Source organism: Leuciscus leuciscus, assembly GCF_965113295.1.
Source record: "Leuciscus leuciscus genome assembly, chromosome: 23".
NCBI classification, from domain to species: Eukaryota; Metazoa; Chordata; class Actinopteri; order Cypriniformes; family Leuciscidae; genus Leuciscus; species Leuciscus leuciscus.
Genome location: NC_138747.1, coordinates 27,193,115 through 27,205,849, shown reverse-complemented (window position 1 = coordinate 27,205,849; position 12,735 = coordinate 27,193,115). Strand labels below are relative to the sequence as shown.

Sequence of the window (12,735 nt, the reverse complement as noted above, 5' to 3'; positions counted from 1 at the left end):
AGCGGAAGTGAGGAGTAGACACGTGCTGCGTCGTGTACGAGAGGAGCGCGTGCTGGAGCAGCTACAGACATGAAGAGGCCGAGTGAGTATATTCTCTCAAAAATAGTAGTATTAACGTACTTTAAGTATACCAAAGCAACGCAAATCATTATATTTACCCGTTGTTTGCTAAAAGGATGTAATAAACTATGAGAAGTAAGTAGTCAAACACTGACGGAACTCACGTGTCTTTTGTAGAGTTGAAGAAGGCAAGCAAACGCGTATCATGCGCCAAACGCTTCAAAATACAGAAGAAGGTAAGAGATTTCAACTGTACATGTACATTACTTACGTTAATATTGGCTTTGTTACAGCCCATGTATATGTATGGATGGGTTAATGACATGACGTGCATATTTTTGTGTCCAAGTGCATGATTTCCTTTTAAAATAATTTGATAAATTCACTCTTTTATTCTATAAACCGATTTAGTTTTAATTCATTTTTAGTACATTTAAGTAGTACTTATTGTTTTATGTTTTGTTATCTTATACCCCCCAAAATGTCAGGTGGTGCAACTGTCCGAACAAATGAACAGACTAAGACAACTATTTAAAATGGTGTCTTAATAATAAAATAATAAAATATACTATGGCATCATTTTAGGTTTGAAATCTTTCATATAAATATTTTAGAAATATCAGCAGTTTACAGCTTGAAAAACTCCGGGTGGCACAACTGCAAACATGGCTCTATTATTAATTATTATTATTAATTGACAAGTTAATAACCATAAACATGTTAATGCATCATCCAGAGGAGCCTAACTGGAAAATAAATGCCCTGGAAATAAATTTCAGAGAGCAAATATGCTTATTTAAGCAAGTAAAAGCTGATAGAACACTGGGTATATGTTTTTTCTATACAGACAAGTAAACCGTTTTACTCCAGTGAATGTCCGGTTTACTTGTCTGAAGTACAAACACATGTCAAGGCTTAATGTTGTTTACTATTTTTCTAGATGTTATTATTACACATTTGGACACTTGCCATTTATTCTTTTTTGTCTTTCTCCATTGCTAGGTTCGGGAGCATAACCGTAAATTAAAGAAAGCGGCAAAGAAGACAGGGATAAGCCGAAAGCCAAAGCAAGATGTTGGAGTACCAAACAGTGCACCTTTTAAAGAGGAAGTGCTCCGAGAAGCTGAGCAGAGAAAACAGGAGGTAAGATCGTTACTAAAACAAGTGGAAATCAAATTAAATTTTTCCAAACTAACAGTCAGAGTGTTTTATACATATCAATTACTGAAGCATATGTCTTTGCACTTAACTGATGTGTATTATGTTGTTCTTGAAGCTTGAAGCTCTGAAAGAGCAAAACAAGATTGTAAAGAAGCAAGAAAGAGCTGCAAAGAGGAAAGAGGGGAAAGAAGCTGTCAGTGTAGGAGTCGAACCTGCAGCCAAGAAAGCTAAAAAGGTAAGAAAGGTGTAGAAACTTTTTTTAAAGAAGTAAATCACTGACTCTAGCTTCACTTCTAACTTTATTGATTGTTTGCAGGGGACGAAAGTTAGAGAAGCAAGGGCTGCGGTGGCTAAAGAGAAAAGCGCTAAAACATTCAAATGCTGCGAGCTGAACAAGGCAAGTTGACAAACTGATATCCAGCATAAACTGACAATAATATATTCCTGAATCTGTGTGACGGTCTCCAACATGGCCAAAATGGTCATTCACAAGGTTGATCTTACATGGGATTGATTTCTTGTGCAGGTTATTGAGGCATCTGACGTGATCGTGGAGGTTTTGGATGCTAGAGATCCTCTGGGCTGCCGTTGTCCTCAGCTGGAGGAAACCGTCCTGAAACACGAGGGAAAGAAAAAACTCTTGTTCATATTGAACAAAATAGGTAGAGAGCAGTCTGTATTGCCATACACTTAAAGTCACCCGGTTATCATGATGGAAACTGGTTACTAAAGTCTCTTTTTACTTTTTAGATCTTGTTCCTAAAGATAACCTAGAGAAATGGCTTGGGTATCTTGAAGCTGAGTGTCCAACTTTTCTCTTCAAATCATCCATGCAACTAAAGGACAGAACTGTGGTATGTGGTTCCATAATGCAAAACATCCCTTAAAGTGCCCCTATTATGCTATTTTAAAGTTCCTAATGTTGTTTTGGAGTCTCCTACAACAAGTTTACATGCATCAAAGGTCAAAAACGGTCTTATTTTCTCATAATATACATTTGCACATCACCACATTTTTCAGTGATTCTTAAACGACTCATCAGATGAATCAATCTCTCTAAATCACTCCTTTCCGTGAACTACTCTGCTCTGATTGGCCAGACAGCTCAGTCTGTTGTGATTGGTCTACCGCGTACAGCGCGTGTCGAAAACAAAAACACCCATTGCCATAACAACGTCAGCTCTGCGTGTCCCGAGGCTTCCTTCACCGTAAACTAAACACAGTAACGAACAATGACGTAGATTTTACCATATCAATCCGAGTGTGAGTCTGATGATGAAACATTGGAAGAACTAGTTATTCAACCCGAACCTCCACCGCAAGGACGACTCGAGCAGGACGTTTCTCAGTGATGCGCTACTCAGTTTGAGGCAGTGTTAATTTTGTTAATAAAAACTATGACGAAAAATGTTCATTGACAACCTTTTTTTTTCTTGACTAAGACAAGACGATGAGAGACGACACCCACGTCATTCAACGATAACTGTGACTATCAACACATGCAATATCGTTGATGAAAAAAGTCGAGACTTAAATGTGTTTAAAAAATAAAAACTTGACCAAAACCACTTGTTTTTATCGAATAAAGGAGACCACATTTCAGACTGTTTTTACGAGTGTTCATGCTTACGGTTGCCAGGTTTCAATAATTTAAACCCCCAATCAGAGCTTTTCTGTTAAAAGAACACTTTTCTACCCGGTCTTTTCAATAGTATCTGGCAACCATGCCTCTACACTGCTGAAGAAGCCCGGATGATCTGAAAAGTAAACGAGTTCAGCGATCTTCATTTGAGATTTTCTACTTAGTGTCATTCAAAGACTGTTCTGTCACGTTTGTGCGACTAAATGTGCGATCAAAATGCAGGCTGATATCCAGCAGAGTTTTTAAGGTTGATCATATTATACGAGCAAGAATGCAATGTTTCCCGAATATCCAAACGATTTCAAATGTGACATTGATTTTACATTGACATTGATGGGGGTACGCAGAAGGACTGTAAATGCCTCAGGGGGTACGGCACTCTAAAAAAATTGGAGAACCACTGAACTAAGGACAAGGGATATGAAGAATTACACAAGTGCTACTGCTAAAGAGTGCAATGCCAATATAGCCTGTGACCTTGATTCAAATTTCTCATAAGCTTAATTGAATTGGCCTTGAGATAAAAAATTATAATTACATTTTTTTTGTCTAAAGACTACATATAAAATAGCTACTGAAATGAATGTTGGTAACTGCAGTTTGACTAAAAGTAATGACTAAAAGTTGACAAAAAAATGCAATGACTTTTCGTGAACTAAAACTATGAAAGACAAAATGACAAAAATGTGACTAAGACCAATAAGCATTTCCATCTGAAGACTAAGACTAAATCAAAAATGGCTGCCAAAATGAACACTGGTTTGAGGTACATGATGAGATGTTGCTACTGTAATTCCTCACCATCAGCATTAACAAGTGCATGTCCATCAACAAACCGATTATTTTACTTGTACTTATTTATTTACTGAGTATTTTTCTAATTTATTGCGGTGAACATGTGGAAACTGTATCAATAACAGTGCATACATTAGCCAAGCTAATAAACTGCCCAAAGGAAAACGGGTTAACGCGTTTACATGACCACATCATTGTTTGCTTATTAAGCGCACTCATTGTCACTTCATATTCTCCATTTTACAGTCACAGAAGAAGCAGAGAGGAACGAATGCAGTTCTGGATCACAGCAGAGCAGCTTCATGTTTTGGACGTGACTGTCTCCTACAGACGCTTACTGACTTGGCTAACAAGAAAGATGGCGAGACCATGCTTAAAGTTGGCGTTGTCGGTAAGACTTGTCATTTGTATGCACCACGGTGATCTCCTTTCGTCATCATGAAATCATTTCGTAACTGCTTAGTGTGTTTCTTTTCATTTTTTTTTTATATTGAACCTTTTACTGTTGCCTTGTCTTCAGGTTTCCCTAACGTGGGAAAGAGCAGCATCATCAATAGTCTGAAAGAAATGCGAGCCTGTCATGTTGGCTTACAGAGAGGATTGACCAGGTAAAGCTTCATTATTTTAGTGTCCTAGTATATGTGAATTTGAAGCATGATGATCTGTATTGGACTGACCACCACATGAAGTCTTCAATCAATCCAACACTGAGCTTCATTTCCCAAAATGCATTTCTGCTGTAAGGCATTGAACCTCAATAACATACCAACCTCAATGATATTCTTCCCCTCCTATATAGATGTATGCAAGAAGTGCATATTACTAAAAGTGTGAAGATGATTGACAGCCCAGGGATTGTGGCGGCCCCCAGTAACCCAGGAGACGTGATGGCCCTCAGGAGCCTCCAGGTGGAGGAGAAGGAGGAGAGTCCTCTGGAAGCAGTCAGGACTTTACTCAAACAGTGCAATCAGCAGCATGTAAGGAACACCTTAAGAAATCACAATAGGAGATTTGTGGCTTTTAGATCAAACATTGACTCAGGTTTGCACAGAATTTCAGAACGAGAATGACGAGAATGTATCCTCTCTCTTGAGCGACAAAATCACATTTGTTTCAATGGAGAGCTGGTGATTTCCGGCCGCACGAGTGACAGTGACCATGACCATTGGTGACAGGATGTGTCCAGCGACGTGACAAAGTTGATATGTTTAAGTTTATGCAAATGAAGGAACAACTTTCAAGAGCGACAACCAATAGGAGTGAATTCAGTAGAGCGCACGTGATCCGTCACTACATCCTATAGTGGAGTCTCGGCAGCGTGATGAAGTTATTTTAGTGGTCAGCAACTTTCCTATAATTTGATATGTCTCTGTGTACACACGGTGTGCACGCCTTGCTGACTCTGAGCCTGAATGGTTTCCTGAACCAGGAATTCATTATAAAAGCATCTAAATAGTTTATACCACAGACATAAGCAATCTGGTAATCCAGTCTTTGCTGTAAACTAAAAGCTGTTTTTAGATAGAAGTTAAGTGATGCGTCCTGCCCCAAAGGCTTCACCTAGCCTGGGTTTCCCTATGCTGCCTTGTGCGCAGATTTTATTCACGCTGCTAGGCAGCCTGGATTCCATGGACCAGATTTTCGCCTCAGCGAGGGAACCAATCACAGAACGGGGAGGGAGCAGCAAGACGACGACGACGTCTATGCGACACACCGAAGCAGTTTGTTTATATCCATATATACCTTCTACCCTCATGTTTGTCTTGCACAAACGGCAATAGTCGCTGAACGCCATCGCGTACACATAAATCTCTGACCCATCGTCGTCTTCCTCGTCGAATTTCTGTCGTTCTACATACGGCATCTGGTATAATTGAAACGATTGGCTATGAGCTACGTACAGGCGCATTTGATAGACATTCGTAGCGCCCAATAAACGGCTCTGGGCATTCGTAAACCACGCCTCAAATACGAGAAAATGAACGTGGTTCCCAGACCACGTCTCAATGAGAAGAGGTCTGACGTTAGTCAGGCTAGGCTTCACCCGCTTTTTGCGTAGTTTTGTACCAGCATTTTTTAAGGTCAAAATGCATACTTGCTATGCTAAATGCATACAGGTTGGCAGGTCTGAGAAACACACAGAATTCTGAATTAAAATATTAAATAAATAAAATAACTTGATGCAGTTTGGAAATCGCACATGCTCATATTGCCATTGATTCAAAGCCGTAATACATTTTCTATAGATAATTATTATTAACTTTTGAATGCCAACAATGTGTGTATATATTTTTTATTTAAAAAATTGACTTTCATTGTTTCCAAAGGTTTTTTTTTAATAAAATGTAGATAATAATTGCAACAAGAATTACATATTTTTTTTCAGACAAATACAAAAGTTTTAACACTGGAAATCCTTTTTTGAGGGGTCAATTACTGCATTTTAGTTTTTTAACCTGCAAACTTTTTGTTTCATGTGTCTCTTTCAGATAATGCTACAGTATAATGTCCCAAACTACAGAAACTCCTTAGAGTTCTTGACCACCTTAGCCAAGAAACGAGGTTTGCTGCAGAAAGGTGGCATCCCAAACACAGAGCTGGCAGCCACGACGTTCCTCAACGATTGGACTGGGTTCGTTTCAGAGTTTATTCATCGCACATAATTCTTAAATCACTTTTTCTTTCTAAGTTGAATCAGTAGTCTCTTCCTAAGCATTATGTTGTGTGTTTTAGAGCTAAACTGAGTTACCACAGCAGAGCACCAGAGCGACAGGACCTCCCCTCGTACCTCTCTGATGCCATCGTGACTGAACTCCAGTCAGGTCTGAATATGGACATGGTGAGGGAGGGCAACCAGAATGTTATCAGAGGTACATCAGGTCATTGAACAAATCAGAATATAAAACTTGATATTTTATGAAGCAAAATATCAATGAAATGTACCTGTCCTCAGGTGTGCGGTCCCCAAATCTAGCGAGCAGTATAAATTTCAGCTCAAAAGGCCCCACTGCTGGTGTGCTGGACGTCAGTGAGCTGCCTAAAGAGACGATAACAACGACAGAAGCAGATGAGACGGACGTGACCGTCAGCACAGACGAGGTACTTCATATGAGCCACTTACCTCTGGAGCACTTCTGTCATCAGAGACCATGAGAAATGATGAGTTAGTTCTTCACATATAAGTCCTTGATGACCTTTTAATCCAACTCTGATCTCTCTCTGACAGCAACTCGATATTCACAAACCATATACGAGAGAAATGTTATTGTTTCTCAGAATGCATATTGAAGATCTTGATTTTAATGCATCTTAATGTATCTTTTTTGTTTGTTTCTTTTTGTACAAATTAAGTGTCAAGTCAACACTGCTGGGACACAGCCGCTGTCCACATCTAAGCCTGAGGCTGAAATCCCCATTCCAAAGATGGAGACACAGATTCAGGAATCAACACAAAAGACAGAAGGTATGTTGTTTTGTGATTTACACCAATAAACTTCCTCTTTCTGTTTGATGTCTTCTGTCTATCAGTTGTTTTGTCTTTTATCTTCTGTAGACAAGCCAACTAAAGAAACTAAAGTGAAGTTTGTCAACGTCGACCTGACTTCAATGCAGCACAACAACAGTGATGACGCGTATGATTTCAACACAGATTTTGTGTAAAGTTTCATGGACTGAGAGGAGTCAGATTGTGAAATGGCACTCGGTTGGAGTGCATCTGTATGTATTCATTCATAATAAAATGTGCATTATAGCTTATTTGACTAAATAAAGGGTTAATACTCTTACATTGCATACAAAACTTAAACAGAGCTTTATTCAATACTTTGTTATAACACTTTTTCCTTTTCTGTACAAATTAGCATGATTTCCCCTTCAGTCTGAGGACAAAACTTGACATGCTGAGTAACAGCTGACATGAAAAAAAAACATGCACCCACAGAAAATATACACTTAACAGAAGGGAAAAGTGGTTTGTGTAGTGTCAAAAGAAAATCTGAAATGTTAATCGTCACAGGTTTGTGTCGTAAGCCCTGAAACAGACTAAAATATTGATAATGAAACGGAAATTTTGCAACAAAAAAACAAGTTGGTCCACAATTCCACCCCAAAATATTCAGGATTATGACATTAAAAAAAATCTAGACACTTGCATGGATGTAGTATTCAAAATGAAAATGTAAAAGCTCTGCCATAAATGTTTTAGTGTTATTACTTTATAATTAGACAATGGATGCTGAGGTAGTGCATTGACTGGTGTTGAATGTTGCTTCGTTGCTGTTGCTCTGTTCAATGTTGGTCCCAGTAACTAGGTTTCTTGAAAGGCCTAGAAAGAACATTGAGAAGGCCCCATATTTTGCATCCAGAAATCCCCTGAACAAAGCCAAATGTCTGACAAGGTCCCTCCACAAAGCACCTTTTTTCTTTTTTTTTGTATGCATGTAGTCCAAACCACAGTCTATTTTTCCTCAGCGTGTCTCCGGATTGTGTGGAATTTACCTGTGGGATCCGGAATGTACCATTTGTCCCAAATGTCAGAAAAAGAGGAGGTTCTTCCCCACGGTTTATAATGTCCGTTCCAATGGAGAAGTTTGGCAGCCTTCACAAACTGAGCTGAATACCGATTCCCCGCTCCTGTCGCCCCTAGAAACGTAAAGATCAAAATGAAAAACTATTGGTCACCAAGAGATTCAGAAAGCTGCTTTACATTTATGAACCAGAGCATCGATGACTTCCTCACCGAGATGTCGGACGTGCCACATGGGATCAATGTTCGAGTGGTGCTTGTAGAACACGATGAGCATAGGTGGCGTTGTGATGCTGTCCGCCAAAGTCTTACTGTAAAGGTCCTCTCTAAAGCAAAACGACCACACAAAACCATTAACGGCCCCGGACCTCGAGATGTCTTAGAGGATTTCAACAGATTAAACACTGGAAACAGATTTGACTCCAGTTCTTTGCCTTGTAACATACGACAGCTGTCCTTACATTGTCTGAATGAATGATATAATAAAGCAGAAGAGAAGTAATAAAACATGAAACTAACTTAGCATTGTGCTCCATCCAGAACTCAAGCTGGCTGGTGATATTCTGCTGCTTCCACTCAGTTAGATTGGCCACAAAGACTCCAGGATTGAACGAGCAAGTGTTGGCTCTCATTCCGAGCTTCTTGATCGCCTCTTTCTTGAAGTCCAGAAAACCAATATAGCTGTTCTGTAGCAGGGAAAACAAATGAGCAAATCCATGGAAATATATGGAATATGTGTTATGCAAACCTTTTTTGAATTGGGGCTGGATGGTATGAATGATTTTATACCACAATATAGAAAATAAATGGTTTATATATTCAAAAACCATGTCTATATTTGGATAAGTTTATGGTTTTGAAAAAACCTGTAGTTTCAGGCAGTCTAGAATAGATCATTACAGAATAATCACCTGATTTCCAGCTCCTCTGACCATGCCTTTCGAGGAGGAAGAGTCACAGTCCTCTGAGAAAGCTGCTGCATGCCCAAACTTAAGACTGGTGTCAAAAAGCTCCCGAATGTCCCCTGAACCATAGAAAAGAATACAATTAGCACTTATTGCTGGATTTTAATCAAAATCACACTGTACCGTACCTCTGCAGTATATATACACTATGCATACTTGTACAATACACAGACTACATGTAATAGAATGTGCAGTATAAAACCAAAGGGGAAATCCAAAGACAACTGTATTCCACAAATGACCTTTACCTTTCATTTCCAATGTGACAAAGAAATCGGATTTGAATAAATTTGAACATTTTATAAACAAAATAACCATTTTCATATCCCGTATAACTGGATGCCACTTTAAATTAAAATTATTTAGAATTAAAAACGTAATTTTACAGAGTGGTGCACGGATGATGTCAAAACCTGGAAGACTAATTCGCCACATAAAGGGTTTTTATGATGGGGTTTTTCAAAGTAAAATAAGGTCTGTGATAAACATAAGTTTACTATATTTGGATGTTTTGTTCTACAACATAAATTACACACACACCTATATTGAAAACGCAAATTTTGAAGCTGTTATGTTTACTAGTTACTAGATGAGAATGTTTGGAGTGCGAGTGTGTGTAATGTACGTCGTAGAACAAAACACATGTATACAGACACACACACACACAGGCAATGACAGGCGATATTCTCATTCTAGACTGATGTGACTGGACAGATATTAGGATAAGCCTCTGTGGACAATATGTGAATTCTGGGGTCTTTAAAAATGATAAACTATGCACTTCACCTTGTACAATTACATCATCATCTAGGTAAATTGCTTTCTCTGCATCTGGCAAGAAAACTGGCATGTAGAATCTGGCGAAGGTCAACTGAAAAATAAAATACATATACAGTTATGATATATAACTGACATTTACACTTCTATTCTAACAGAAGCACTGGCACTTGATTACCGGCTTTACTGCCTCCACCTTCTGAGGATCATTCGATATTTTCCCAGCCAAGATCTTCGGATCAAAAATGATAATTTTATGTTTCAAGTCAGTCTTACTCAACCATGTTCTGGAATGAGAAATAATTATGTGTACCAAATGATCACAGCACAGGTAATGAAACACAATATAGTTTGATACAGGGGTTTTCAATCTTTTTACGCCTGGTATTAAGATTTGGCGTTTTGGTCAATCAGATCACAAGTGGATGATGCTAAACACAGGTGTAAACGGGGTCTAAAACGTATTGACCACTTTCAGAGGTAGTCGAAAACACATTTAACCGGATTGCTTTCGTGGTGTAAACGCTCACGTGGTCCAGTCTTCAGTGACGCATGATCCTTCAGAAATCATTCTAGGATTCTGATTTGATACTCAGTTATTATCAATGTTGGAAACAGTTATATTTTCGATATTTTTTTGGAACCTGTGATAATTTTTTCAGGATTCATTGATGAATAAACAGTTAAAAAGATAGAAAAAAATATATAATAATAATAATAATAATAATATTAATAAATAAATAAATATATTTATTTATTTATTTATATTTATTAAGCAGCATTTCCAACATTGATAATAAAGCAGCATATTAGAATGATTTCCAAACTATCATGCGTCACTGAAGATTCAGCTTTTGCATCACAGAAATAAATTATATTTTAAAGTATATTAAAATAGAAAACCAGTATTTTAAATCGTAATAATATTTCACAAATATATTTTTTAAAAATCTGTATTTTTGATCATATAAAAGCAGGCTTGATGAGCATAAGAGACTTCTTTCAAAAACATTAAAATAGTAATGTTTCCAAACTTTTGACCGGTACATATATAATTTATATATATTTTTCTGTAAATGTTTTCATGGACCCCCAAGCACTCCCTTGCGGACCCGTTTGAAAACCCCTGGTTTAATAAACCGTAGTAATGCGATATAAGGTGTACCTGAGATGAACCACAGACTCATTTAGAGTCACTATGTTGAACACTACATTAGCTTTGCTGTTGCGGTAGATGCTGTTCATGGCCGTGACAGCAGCTCCCAGTCTCTCCTCTGGAGCGGTGATGAGCACTGGGATCTCGTCTCCTGTCCTGATGACCTTATGACCCGACAGGAGGTCAGTCTCGAAGGGCAGGACCATCCCGGGCACCGTGTCTGCAAACACAAAGGAAGATCAGTGAGGGTGCCAAAAACTTTTCAACTTCACCAACATCAACATCTTCATACCTGAATTCTCTTGCTTCAGGAAATCATTGAGATTTAGCAGATTTCGATGCAAAATAATCAAAAAGGCGATGGCAAGCAGCACAAGAATAACCACATTCACTGGAAAAGAGAGGTTATATGTTAAATGATAAAGTTTGAAGAAAGCAATGCTCAAAACCTTCTGTGTTTATAATATATATATACACACACACACACACACACACACACACTCGAATATACTCACCTCTGCGTACAGTCATGGCACTCGATCAAAAGCACTTGAGTTTAAATCCTGAATGAAAACAAACACTAACATGAATGAGCAGAAAAGAAAACGACAGAAATAGGTATTTAACATCGGGTTGAAGCGGAATATAACACAAGAAGGTTAAAAAATTAAATCATACAAGTAAAGAAATCACTGCATATACAAACAAAATGCATTTTAGCAAAGAAGTCCAACACTGCTCAAACATAAAGCCTTGAAAACTGCAGGTGTGTACTAAACCTTGCTTATTATATCGTCTGGACTCTCTTCGGTTCTTCATCCAAAACGCCAACTCAACATCAACAAGTCCAGTTACCCTTCAGTCCTGCAGTGAACACGCCAGAGCAGAAAAGACCTTTCGCTGGTTATATAGTATCAGGATAGAGCGCAACAGCCGGAGTCGACTGGTGTTTTGAACGAATCTTTTAAGTGAACGAATCAGTCTCACACACTTCGATGCACTGACTCCTTCAAGACAGACTGTAGCGAGAGCCAATAGCATTCGAGTGTGGTCTGTATAGAAGCATTTCATTGGCTTGACCCTTTGAACGAACACGCCCCCTTCAGTGCACAGAACGAGTCTGATCAGAGCGCCACTGAGGTTTCCTTCTCAAACCTTTTTTTCCCTTTTTGAATTAAATTTGTATGTCTTTAATTGAATGTTATTAATGCTTCGGCAACGTAAAGACTTTTTTTTTGCCATGCCAATAAAGCCACTTAAAAGGGAATCTAATCTAAATCACTGAACTAGACATCTTCCACCATGGATCTGAATGATCTGATATTGTATCGCTTAATACAAGTCATAAGCAGCAGTTGACAACGGAATGAAAATATGATAGATATGTTAATGCAAATCTTAATAAAACATAACAAGACTCGTTTCGGTCATGACTCTGTGCATTTAAAGTAGTAATTGACTCGAAAACGTTTGCTTTTTACCATATTCTGGTGTAACAATGCAATAGCAGATTTACAATTCACTACAAATCACTTACAATTTTTTTTACCACTTACAAAATCAAAGAACAAACCAGAACGAAATGAAATGATGCAAAAGATTCGAGTCACTGAGATGAATCAAAATCCTCACGTTCTCTAATATGAATTACAGA

At 38.2% G+C, this 12,735-nt stretch overlaps 2 protein-coding genes across 3 annotated transcripts; one reads left to right on the top strand and one right to left on the bottom strand.

Annotated features, from left to right (window-relative positions):
- Nucleotides 1-5: 5 nt before the first annotated feature.
- gnl3 (G protein nucleolar 3) lies at nucleotides 6-7,463 on the top strand. The gene is made up of 15 exons (XM_082156485.1): nucleotides 6-82; nucleotides 238-296; nucleotides 1,063-1,203; nucleotides 1,337-1,456; nucleotides 1,538-1,618; nucleotides 1,748-1,883; nucleotides 1,972-2,075; nucleotides 3,905-4,049; nucleotides 4,179-4,266; nucleotides 4,458-4,635; nucleotides 6,148-6,290; nucleotides 6,392-6,528; nucleotides 6,612-6,757; nucleotides 7,010-7,121; nucleotides 7,212-7,463. Exons 1-15 carry the CDS (start codon nucleotides 70-72, stop codon nucleotides 7,316-7,318), a joined length of 1,710 nt encoding a protein of 569 aa, XP_082012611.1. The 5' UTR covers nucleotides 6-69; the 3' UTR covers nucleotides 7,319-7,463.
- Nucleotides 7,446-11,963, bottom strand: glt8d1 (glycosyltransferase 8 domain containing 1). 2 transcript variants are annotated; one of them, XM_082156532.1, is made up of 10 exons: nucleotides 11,866-11,963; nucleotides 11,597-11,644; nucleotides 11,374-11,472; nucleotides 11,091-11,301; nucleotides 10,104-10,212; nucleotides 9,935-10,019; nucleotides 9,095-9,207; nucleotides 8,703-8,869; nucleotides 8,397-8,509; nucleotides 7,446-8,299 (listed from the first exon to the last, which is right to left on the bottom strand). In XM_082156532.1, exons 2-10 carry the CDS (start codon nucleotides 11,610-11,612, stop codon nucleotides 8,115-8,117), a joined length of 1,098 nt encoding a protein of 365 aa, XP_082012658.1. In that variant the 5' UTR covers nucleotides 11,613-11,644; nucleotides 11,866-11,963; the 3' UTR covers nucleotides 7,446-8,114. The 2 variants fall into 2 exon arrangements, with proteins under 2 accessions (XP_082012658.1, XP_082012659.1); XM_082156533.1 differs by having other exon boundaries at nucleotides 11,861-11,942.
- Between the last annotated feature and the right edge of the window lie 772 nt (nucleotides 11,964-12,735).

What these genes read in the sequence shown, in the direction of transcription:
- gnl3 (XM_082156485.1), top strand. An exon ending in AATGCTGCGAGCTGAACAAG is followed by an intron (nt 1,619 to 1,747) that starts GCAAGTTGACAA and finishes TTTCTTGTGCAG; the next exon opens with GTTATTGAGGCATCTGACGT. An exon ending in TGACCGTCAGCACAGACGAG is followed by an intron (nt 6,758 to 7,009) that starts GTACTTCATATG and finishes GTACAAATTAAG; the next exon opens with TGTCAAGTCAACACTGCTGG.
- glt8d1 (XM_082156532.1), bottom strand. An exon ending in AGGTGGAGGCAGTAAAGCCG is followed by an intron (nt 10,020 to 10,103) that starts GTAATCAAGTGC and finishes TTTATTTTTCAG; the next exon opens with TTGACCTTCGCCAGATTCTA. An exon ending in GTGGCACGTCCGACATCTCG is followed by an intron (nt 8,300 to 8,396) that starts GTGAGGAAGTCA and finishes TTACGTTTCTAG; the next exon opens with GGGCGACAGGAGCGGGGAAT.